Source organism: Remersonia thermophila, chromosome 5, assembly GCF_042764415.1.
Source record: "Remersonia thermophila strain ATCC 22073 chromosome 5, whole genome shotgun sequence".
Taxonomy (NCBI): domain Eukaryota; kingdom Fungi; phylum Ascomycota; class Sordariomycetes; order Sordariales; family Chaetomiaceae; genus Remersonia; species Remersonia thermophila.
In genome coordinates, this window is record NC_092221.1 from 3,395,205 (window position 1) to 3,406,338 (window position 11,134).

The 11,134-nt window shown below is 56.9% G+C and overlaps 3 protein-coding genes and 1 non-coding gene across 4 annotated transcripts; all 4 read left to right on the forward strand.

The window, feature by feature from the left end:
* Positions 1–1,343: 1,343 nt before the first annotated feature.
* VTJ83DRAFT_6166 (uncharacterized protein) lies at positions 1,344–1,934 on the forward strand (the record flags this gene model as incomplete). Its single annotated transcript, XM_071012847.1, has 1 exon — positions 1,344–1,934. The coding sequence occupies one exon, from the start codon at positions 1,344–1,346 to the stop codon at positions 1,932–1,934; it is 591 nt and encodes a 196-aa protein (XP_070865541.1).
* A 2,206-nt stretch (positions 1,935–4,140) lies between these two features.
* On the forward strand, positions 4,141–5,958 carry VTJ83DRAFT_6167 (uncharacterized protein; the record flags this gene model as incomplete). Its single annotated transcript, XM_071012848.1, has 4 exons — positions 4,141–4,206; positions 4,270–4,534; positions 4,618–4,958; positions 5,029–5,958. The coding sequence occupies 4 exons, from the start codon at positions 4,141–4,143 to the stop codon at positions 5,956–5,958; spliced, it is 1,602 nt and encodes a 533-aa protein (XP_070865542.1).
* A 731-nt stretch (positions 5,959–6,689) lies between these two features.
* On the forward strand, positions 6,690–6,785 carry VTJ83DRAFT_t128. The gene has a single exon. It is a non-coding gene; the product is annotated as a tRNA-Thr (tRNA).
* Positions 6,786–9,433: 2,648 nt separating this feature from the next.
* On the forward strand, positions 9,434–11,083 carry VTJ83DRAFT_6168 (uncharacterized protein; the record flags this gene model as incomplete). Its single annotated transcript, XM_071012849.1, has 4 exons — positions 9,434–9,726; positions 9,831–9,939; positions 10,006–10,336; positions 10,401–11,083. 4 exons carry the CDS (start codon positions 9,434–9,436, stop codon positions 11,081–11,083), a joined length of 1,416 nt encoding a protein of 471 aa, XP_070865543.1.
* Positions 11,084–11,134: the final 51 nt, after the last annotated feature.

Below are 11,134 nucleotides of genomic sequence, written 5' to 3' on the forward strand. Positions count from 1 at the left end.
GAAAGGCGGGGGGCTCGAATCTTGGCTTCTTTGGTTCGTTGCTTGAGTCTTTACGGAGTATGTAGAGAAGAGGCCTCCCAACGCCGAATGCTCAGGGGGGGGTCGCCGACGCCTGGAAAAGACCAACAAGAGAAGCACAACTCTGATGCCAACGCATTTGCTCCTTGAACTGACTTGAACTGTGACGTGTTGGCGAGTTATACACATCCAGACGCCAATCCCTCGCAGCACAGTGATGAGGTGCGCATTGCAGACTAAGACACGTCAAACATGTAAAATAGCCCCCTCGACCTTGTCACCGCCCACCGTGCTCTCCCTATGTTTCTCGACCAAGGTATCGTCATTGGACTCGATGTCCACCATTGTGGCAGACACACAGCCTGTGATCAGCGGCTTCAAAAGAAGGACTCGCGTATCTCCCCTTCGTTGTGAAGACCTTTATCACTTGGCGGACAGAACCAGCCTGCCAACGACGCTCGTCCAAAGGCAAGCACATGATAACAGTTCACAGAATGATTATGCGAGGCGAGCACGACTCTCAGAATCTGCTTTGTGACTCAAAGACAACGGTAAAGTCTGTCACCCCAACACTCAATGTTGCCTGTTTTGGCAAAACCAACCAATTCCTCCGTACAATACAACCTTGTCTATGGTCCTCGCTTAGATTGAACTGCTCCCCCAACGGTCTGGAATGCCAAAGGGCGCCACGTAGTACGGAGACAGTTACCTCCGCTCTCTGGGGCGGATGATCTTCCGTGGGTGGTAACCATGACAGTTGTTAGAGCGCCGGTACCGGCCCACCTCGTATAGACACGAGCCGAGAGAGAAGGGATAATCCCCAGGTTTGACCTGTCAACGCGGAATGTTGTCGAGCCGAGTCAACGTCAACCAGGGCCTGTAGCCGTAGCACCGTGCTCGGCGAACCTCTTGGCGCTGCAGGTTCCCCAGACCAGGCTATCCGGAAGAACACCTGCGAAATACCATGATACAACATGCGACCCATCGTGGTTTTCTTGCTTCTAATTTCAGGCCTGGACTCTGGGTTTTACCCTGGAATGACGAAAACCCGCCTCCTCACCCGGCGCATTCTTGGGCCAACCTCACCACCGGGCCTCGGACCGAGGAGATGAGAAGCGCTAGGAAAATGGAGGAATGAAGTGTGGGCTGGTCTGGAATTTTTCAATATTTATTGGCATGCCAGAGAAACGTTTCGTGTTGCCTCGACTCGTTGTTCTCCAGAGACGCCTAACGCTATCTCCTCTGGCAAAGCTCAACGTAGAAGTCATCCAACCACCACCAACCAACCTACACACTATTACTTACAACTATTACTTACACACAGGATGCGGTCCCTGTCTCAGACCCTCCTGCTCGCCGTTGCCTTCGCAACGGTCGGGATCAACGCGAACCCCGTCGACCTGCCGGCCAACGATCTGGCCTTGGCTTGTGCTCCAATCAAGTGCGCCGTCCACGAGACCTGCCAGGTGATCAACGGCAAGCCGGAGTGCGTCTCCAAGTACCCCGTCAAGTGCGGCAACGCAGTCTGCGCCCAGGGCTTGACATGCTGCAACCCGTCCTGCAGCATGTGCGTCAAGCCGGGAATGGCGTGCACCCAACAAGTCTGCAAGCCCGTGGAGACGCTGCCCCTGCCTGAGCCAGATCTTCCGGTGCCGCCTCTGGACCCGGAGTTGCCCGTCGGCCAGCGGTGCGGTCCCTCCATCTGCCAGCCCGGCACCGAGTGCTGCAACAAGAGCTGCGGTATCTGCGTTAAGCCCGGGCAGGGCTGCACCAAGCAACTCTGCCATCCCGTCAAGGGCGAGGTGTGCGGCAAGACAGTCTGCGCCGCCGGCCTCGTCTGCTGCAACTCGAGCTGCGGCATCTGCGCGCCCCCCGATGGCGCGTGCACTCAGCAATACTGCCTGGATGTGAACTGAGGGTCGGAAAGAGGATGGGAGCGTGGTGTTGGGTCATGCAAGGGTGCAAGGAGGAGATGCATGCCTGGCGAAACAGGGCTAGGAGGAGCGTGTTGTTGGGAGCACAAAATGGTCAATAAAAGGGGGCTGGCGTGGAAGAACAATCCGAGCTGGGTCTTTGTTTATTTTCTATGTACATACTTAGCCAGCATTTTGCCGCGTCGATTCCCTAGGGGATCGATGCATTCTACGCCAGAGCTCTGGCGTTAATGTTTGTTTTTTGTTTCATGAAGTATCGTTTTCATTGTGACCATGCTATCTAGGTGCATTGTCAAATGTCTTGCGTTATCCAGAAAAGTGACCTGCCCGATACGCAAGATTAACGGCTAGAGACATATGGAGCGAGACTGCGACCAACCCAAGTCCAGGAATGCATCAGACGTTGTGCTAGGGATCCAGCCTTTTTTTTCTATGGTGATACTCGAGCTCCTCCCCGCAAGGGGTCGCTTTCAGTGTAAGCGACATGTCTGCTATTCGACCCACTCGTGGAATGTATCCATGGCGATGACGGACCTTTTCGTAATGCCGGCGAGATGCTTGAGGTAAACGGGTCTGCCGTCTCGGTCCGAAGTGTCAAAGTCCGCCGCGTCAGGATAGCCCCTTTCCTGGCGGTGATTTCGGTGCATACATCAAATCACCAAGAAAATGGAGTGAAACATGCGCGATGGGCACACGTGTTTCGTTCAACCAGGAGTTACGTAGTGGTCTGGGGCGCGTGTAACAAGCCAGCACCTCGTACAACACAGTCCCACATTGATGTTGACCGCGACCCCCGCAAGTCCGTCATGCACAGCACGTGTACACCGTGGTACGTACCTTACCTAGGTAGGTACAGTTCAATCCACGAGATCTGGAATTGGTGGCTGTGACTAAGTAGTGGTTTCTATTGCGGATCCAGTGTACCAGCCCACAACACGGCAGAGTAGTGTTTCGGGGCTGGACCCAAGCCCGAGCCTTCCGACTCGGGCCCCTGCTAGGTATGCCAGCAACACTGCCCGCCCGTGCACAAGAAAACTCCACCTGTCAACTTACAGTGTACCTCACGTGGAGCCCTTCCATGTTGTCGACGGGGAGATAGGCTATCGTTTCTTAAGATCTGTCCGCCTGGGCAGCCTGAGAGCAGGAAAGAAGTGGCAGGACACCTCAGTTCTGTTGCCGGTTCGGACAGGGACTGGGCGATGTCGACTGCTCCACATGATTTCTCTTTCTACTCCCGGTGAAATGACGTTGATTGGCAAACCTAAGGTACCCGCCCAAAAGTAAGGTTAGTTCCTATACCAAACGTTCCTTTCCTTACCCGGTCGTACCTATGGTGGAAGTCAGGTCCAGGTTGGGGGGGAAAGCATCGGGGATGCGGGGGTGGGTCCGGGTAGCTTCGGGGTTGGAGAGAAATCCGGAAGGTCGGGACGCCAGGCTTACACGACTCAGGACGGTATCTTACACGCACCACACACCCCTAGAAACAATAATTACTGACAAGGTCTTGTTGGGCAATCTTTCCGCTTCCACTCATGACCGGATGTAAGTCCTTCTACTCATTTTCAGGCTCCTTGAATCAATGGCTGCGAGATCGATCCGTGGGATCATCTCATCCTACGTCAGCCACGGCATCGTGTCCAGTACGGTACAGTACGACAGCCCCGGGAGGCGGCGGATGCGGGACCGGTTCGACTAAGACCGGGGAGCGGAAGCGAAGCGGATTAGGGCGGCACGTCAGAGAGAGCCGCCGGCAGTTCCCTGGCGAGGCATCAGATCACGTGGGCGATGACGAGCCGATAACAGATAAGCTTTGCCGCGGAAAGCCGAGCGGATCAACGACGCAAAGCAAACATGGAGGGCAAGGAGCTCGGAGACCATGGTGACCGCCCAATAGCCTTTGCCGGGAGTCATGCGTCGCCGGTCTGAATGGCCGAAATGTCGAATTCTCCAGCTTTTCTAAGCCCCGGCTGCCCCGTGGGTAAAGGGGAAGGGGCCGGGAACGTCATGGTCGGCGGCGCTACGTATAACACATGGCATTTGACCCCCCCCCCCCCCTTTCCCCCCTCCATCCTCGTCCATGCTTCAATCCTGATGCGGTTTATCGAGCTTTGCTATCCCACGCAATTCGATTCCCTTTCGGGTCTCTGCTGAGTCGACTGTACGCTACCGACTGCTCGGCTCCTCCAAGATGGCCTTTGTCTCCGCCCACCTTGTCCTGTGGCTCGCCTTGCTGGCTGTTGTCGGCGTAGTCTATGTGCGTCGACTCCTACACTGTCTCACGAAGCCATTTCCTGGCTACTGACACTAAGCTCTCCAGGCAACATGTCTCGTCGTTTATCGGATCTTTTTCCATCCGCTGGCCAAGTATCCGGGTCCGCTCCTGGCCAAAGTAACCAATGCCTACATGCTCTACCACGCATGGAAGGGAGATCGTCATCTTGAGTTCTGGAGGCTTCATGAGAAATACGGCCGGGTCGTGCGCTTTGGCCCGAACTCGCTGTCGTTCAACTCCAACACGGCGCTCAAGGAGATCTATGGCTTCCGCACCAACGTGCGCAAGGCCGAGTTCTACGACGCCTTCGGTGAGCAATCCCCCTCAGCCGCACCACTGGCTTTTGCGTGTTGTTTTTTCTAGGGCTCACCCAGGGCTAATTTCATTGCGAAGTTCACCCTCGCCCCAACACGCACAACGTACGCGACAAGGACGTCCATGCTCGCAAGCGTAGAGTTCTCGCCCATGCCTTCTCGGACGGGGCCATCAAGGAGGTTGAGCGCTATATTCTTGCCAACATTCGCACCTTCTGCGAGGCCATTGGCGACTCTGGGCGCCAGACACCCGAAAAGAAGGGCTGGTCGTCCGCGAAGAACATGTCGGACTGGTTGAACTGGTTGACCATGGACATTCTTGGAGATCTCTGCTTTGGAAAGGCGTTCCACATGCTTGACCGGCCCGACAACCGCTACGCCGTCGAGCTCGTCGGAGTTGCTGCTCAACGCCACCTCCTCGTAGGTTTTTCATGGCCGAGCTTGCGATTCTTAAAGTTCTCCTGTTGTACTGACATGATGACTGCGTCAGTGTGGAACCATGCCCATTATCAACAAGCTCAGCCTCGACAAGATCCTCTTTCGCCGGATCGCCGCTGGCCGGGCCAAGTACATGGCCTACAGCCGACAACAGCTCACCGACCGCACTACCCTCGGCGATGAAACAGACCGGCGTGATTTCTTCTACTACCTTCTCAAGGCGCGGGATCCCGAGACTGGCCAGGGCTTCACCATGCCCGAGTTGTGGGGGGAGTCCAACCTTCTCATCATTGCCGGCTCCGATACCACCTCGACCGCCATGGCCGCGACTCTATTCTACCTTGTACGCCACCCAGATGCCCTTGCCAAGGCAACGCAAGAAATTCGCGCCAAGTTTTCCGCGCTCGAGGATATCCACCAGGGTCCTCAGCTCACGTCGTGCACCTACCTCCGCGCCTGTATCGATGAAGCCATGCGACTCTCCCCCTCGGTTGGCGGCCTGCTACCGCGCGAGGTCTTGCCGGGCGGCATGACGATCGATGGCGAGCATATCCCCGCTGGTACGGTCGTTGGGACCCCGCACTATACCATCCACCATAACCCAGACTACTACCCGAAGCCGTTCGAATACCGGCCTGAGCGGTGGATCGTCTCCAAGAACAATGAAACCGGCGACAAGAGCGCGGCAGTAAGCGGCGTGAGCGAGGCGGAGGTGGCCCTGGCGCACAGCGCGTTCTGTCCCTTCTCTATCGGGCCACGCGGCTGCATTGGAAAAGGACTCGCCTATGTCGAAATGACCAACACGCTGGCCCGGGTTCTTTTCATGTACGACGTGCGCAAGGCGGTTGGCGTCGCAGATCCGGGTGAGGGCGCGCCAGGAGCCGAATGGGGGCGCCATCGCCCAGGGGAGTTCCAACTGATCGACACATTTACGAGCCTAAAGCACGGCCCAATGGTGGAGTTCCGGAGGAGAGAGCTGTGACAAACGAGCTGACGAATGCATGGCGAAATCTCCGAGTTTGACATACTTTTGCATGACGGCTTTTCAAGAACTGGGTGTACAAAGGGAGTTTCTGCTTGGGGAGGCACCTTGGGCCTCGGGCGGTCAAAGCGAACATTTGTACATACTAGGAATTATTTATGAGTCTTATTGAGAGATCTGCCAGAGCGAACATTCTTCCAGGAACCAAGATGCCTAAGTCTACCCTTATTATTTGGGCGATAATTTGCCACATCCCATCTCGTCGAAGACTACCCGATGTTAGCGCGTGATCAGTCCCCAGAGTGAAAGACAAGGGGATCATCGAACACTACCGCCCTGCATACCGACTGGGAACGTACGGTTGAGGTTGTTGAAAAAACAAAGTGCATAGGAAATCTTCGAGGACAAAGATCCTGGCTGCAGGGGTAGGAAGGAGTCCGTCGCTATGTTTCGCGGTGCCATAACTATCTCCTCCTAACCCTTGAAGCATCGGCGTAGAATGTTCCGAAGATGGGTGCAAGCTATGCAATACAGGACGTCAGGGTCGCCGCACCTCCATATTATTACCGATGAGACAGACGGTGATGTGTCTTCAGCAGCACCTGGCGCCTGTGTTATGAAGGTGTGCAACACCGTAAAATAGTAAAGCATGGGCTGCAAGACCGAGGTTCGGGACAATCGACATCAGGGCATGCTTATAGCTCAGCATTTCGCAACGAGATTTCAAGCTTGCCCTTATAGCTCAGTGGTAGAGCGCATCACTCGTATCCTTCCCTCGGATGCAACGCGACATGATGAGGTCCACGGTTCAATCCCGTGTGGGGGCAATTCGCTTTTGGTTTTTTTTTGTCTCCTTGGGTCTATCTCCGCAACCTGAGGTGATTGGAGATGCTCAAAAAGACCTGGTTTGTATGGTCCTGCAACTCTCCCGCCCCTGCGAGGTTCCGCCGAAACCATAGCAAACCACCGCAAGCCACCGTCTGCTGCGTACGGTGCAAGTGAAGCCTTTTGCGGTAGGCTTCCTTCAGGGTGCTGAATAGGGCCAATCGTTTGTTGACTTCTGAACCGAACCAAAACTTTTATAAAGGGTAACATCGAGCAGATGGGCTCCGCGATTATCACGAGAGGCAAGGTATGTTTGGACCCACCTGCTTCATCAAGAGACGATGGACCTGGGACCATTCAAAGAAGCCGATGGACACGCCTGCTTCGGTACGTATTACTGAATCGATTCAGTTTAGGTGGAAGTTATGTCTGCTGGTTATGGCACTGCCCCTGTTTTAGGACAATTAAGGAGGAAAACCCCTTGACGATTGTAGGGCGCTTTTCTAGCGCCGACGTCGTGCATTGGTCTCACAGCCGTACGCAGCTAGAAAGTGCCTCTGGGACACCACATCGGGCAAAGTATTGAATTATTGTACCCAGGTAGACATGTTATTCCTTGCGGCTGCCGCCCACAATTTTCATGAATCTATCCCCTCTTGAGGCTATCAGCGAGTTCCTCAGGGGGTTGGCCGCCGGCGGTGGATTTTCCATGCTTCTGCTAGTTGTACGGCACCTTCGCTGAGAGAGGTCCGGGAGGCGGAGACGGCGGTGATGGATCAATTGCGCCGACGGCCTCTTGTCAAAAGATACCGGCTTGCTGGTCATCCACTTTGCCTTCGGCTGTTCTGAAGCAGAATGGCGCACTCTGCGCGCTTGGCTCTTCCATCGCATGCTACCCATACCCTCGAAGACTGCTTGTAGTTATTCTCTGCAAGTCTAACGAGAGAAATGACTATGTCTATACTTTGGCATTCATGCTGCCCCAGGACTCCACCAACACCTATCCGGTGTCGATGGTTCCAAGGAGGGGGGGATGCATAAAGATGAGCTCTGTGTGATGCAATATCCGCAACGGGCGGAACCAGCTGAGTTAGAAGGCGCGTTTCGATGTGCCAGTGGACATCGCCAAGGGTCCTTGTCGCGCGATGGGAGAAGCATGCACCCCGTTCAACATGGCACCGGCACTACCCAGGCCCAGGTACCCCCCAAGAAGCTACCTAACAGTCAGCTGGTGCGAAGGTAACTCCGCGGGCATCTCACAAGAGGAACCAGAGACGAAAATCCTCGGGAACATGGCAATCACAGACACCGTGGGGGCATCTCGCCCGAGTGGCAGCGGCAACGCAATAGATTGCCCCGGACGAAGATTGGGTGGGGGGGGGGGGGGGGGGGGCGTTCCAGAGGAACGGGACGGCAGTCAGCCTTGGATATGCAGTCGGATGTGACCTTGGCGGCTTGTTGGATCGCTCGCGGGCCTGGAAGAGAGGGCTTTGCTTCCGATGAGCCAGATGGAGGCAGCTGCGCCAGAACCCGGGTTCGTTTGAACGCCGATCTCCGAGACAAGACATGCACCCCAGCTCGCAACCTAGCAACACCGAAGCTACCCATCCCGCGCTGATCTGCTATAGCTGAGCAGTATGTAATCTTTCAGACCGGAAACCGGGGCCCCAGGGAGGGGGGTAGCGGGGGCATGACCATCGATCCAGGTGACAAGTGGTTGTGACCCGGCGGTTGGCTTGCATGCCACACATGGGTTGGTGGAGAGCAGGTTGACGAACCTAGTGTTTGGACGAAGGCCATGATGGTTGGTCTCAAGTTTCCTTTTTTTTTTTTTTTTGCCGACATGAAGAGAATTCATCCGTTGCATTTGACTGTTTGAAATGGGAGCTAATCATTAATAGTTATGGAGTTGGGTTGTGGGTGCGAGGAAGGCTGGGGGCATCCCTTTGCGAGTCCAGCACACCTCGCGAAGCACAATCAACAAAACAACAGCAACCCGGAAAAAACCAGCATTTCGGAAAAAAGAGGGAAGCGGCCACGAAATCTCGAATAGGAAAGAAAGGATGGGGTCGTGATGGTTGAGATCTCAGTGGTTACGTGCATTGTCGATCCACTTGCATTTGGGTGGTCAGGGGCTGGATTGCGTGATCAACGTGGGCAATGGTGTCGACAGCTGGGCTACCCTTCAACCACTCTTTTGCAGCCTTTTGTCCGCAAACGTCAAGCTGGCAAGGCTGCTAGCCGCGCCCGGCCTTGACTCTCCGAGACGCCGAGCTTGCACCTATTCCTTCTCCCCGTGCCTGCTTCCGTCGTGTCTCTTGTTGGTTAGGTCGGCCATCCATGCCATGTCAAGACGGCGTGGGGGCTCTTCGTCTTCGCCTCGGGGCAGCCCTAGGATCTACGGGCTGCGAGATGTAGACACTAAAAGACCAATGATTTAGAGTAAATCCACAATTGCGCAATCGAAGCGTCTTCTTGTCACCGGAGCTAAGTGGGCTTGGAGAAACCGCCGCAAGGGATCGACAGCGGAGGTTGACGGGCGATGTTCGGAGTGCCTGAAAGTTTATCTTGACGCTGCTCGTCGAGCCATCTCTCCGTCGTGTGCCCCAAGTGAGCTGCATCATCACATCCAGCAGTCCAGTTATCAAAGATGGGCACGTCGGTCTTTCATCGCGTCTCTTTCCACCGTCTCTACAAATCCCGGTCGACCTCGAAGCCGAACGACACCAAGCCGGCCGAGGCCCGCGTCGTGACCATGGACCAGCAACAACAACCCCTCCAGCCAACTCCGGTTCCAGACAAGCAGACGGTGTTGCTGCTGCACGCCGCCCGCCAACCCTATGAGCTGGCGGACGACTACCCGGTGCCTGCGTTGCAAGATGACAGCGAGGCCCTTGTCCGGACGCAAGCAATTGGCCTCAACCCCATCGACTGGAAATCTCCGTAAGCGACGCCGTTCCCTGCCCCTGACAGGCCCATGTCTCATTCTCCCTCTCGGTCTCTGTCTCTGTCTCTTGCGACATCCTCTAACATGGCATGCCTGAAAGTGACTTCAACTTTGCCATCCCGCAACTCCCGTACATCTCTGGCCGGGAGCTGGCGGGCGAGGTGGTGGTGAGCCCGCGAGGCTCATCCCGTCTCAAGGTCGGCGACAAGGTATGAGAGCCTCTCCCTGCTTGCCTCGTCTTCCCACACGAGCCCCAGCTCACTCGCATGCCGCAGGTCCTCGCCATCTCGACCGATTATAGGGATCTCCGCAAGGCCGCGTACCAGCAATACGCCGTGTGCCCAGACTACAACATCGTCCGGCTCCCGCGGTCGCTTTCCGTCGAGGAAGGGTCAACGCTCGGTGTCGCCTTCGTCGCGGCTGCGCTCGGCCTCGGCGTCTGCATAGGCCTCGACTTTTCCACCATCCTCGGAGGGCCCGACCTCTACACCCTCGTCCGCCAGCTCCCTGCCGAATCCCTCGCTGCCGACATCCGGCAAGAATGCCTGGATAACCTCCGCTCTCACGACCGGGCCCAGCCCGATGACTGGATCGCCATCTGGGGTGGTAAGCTTTGCGTCTGGCGCCGCCGTTCCCACGTTCCGCCGCGCTGACTCGGCGTCCTTCCCAGGCTCCTCGACGTCGGCCAACCTCACCATCCAGCTCGCGCGCCTCGCAGGGCTCAAGACCATCTCGGTCGTCGACACGGCCAAGCACGGCGTGCGTCTGTCCAACCACCGGGCCATCCGCGCCGACCTGCTCGTCGACAGCCATGATCCCCAACGGGCCATCGAAATCATCCGCCGCAACGCCGGCGGCCGGCTACGCTTCGCCGTCGACACGCGCGGCCGCGACTCGGCCGTCGCGTTGATGCACGCCCTGGACCCCAACTACGTGGCCGAGGATCCCGCCACGCCGGCGTCGGCCGCAACCGTTCTCGAGAAGTGGAAGGCCGGCGACGAAGACAAGGACGCGGCCAGGGCGTCGCCGCCCTCGCCGCCCGCCACCCCCCACGCCGAGTCGCTGTCCGACCTGACCCTGCCGTCGGCGCACCTGGTCGGCCTCACCGGTCTGCCGAAGCAGTCGCCGCCGGACGGCGTTGTGTTCCATACCGTGCCCATCAAGCTGTTCCACGAGGTTCCGGCCGTGGGCCAGGCGCTCGTCGAGTGGCTGGAGAGGCTGTTGGAGCAGGGCCTTGTCACGCCGCCCGACATCATCGACGTCGAGAAGGGCCTCGGCAGCATCAACAAGGGCCTGGACCGCATGAGGAGGGGGGAGATTAGCGGGGGGAAGCTGGTCGTCCGGGTTGATTAAAGCTGTATTACCGCACGGTGCCGGAATGCAGGGTTGCTCGGGTCTTTTGTT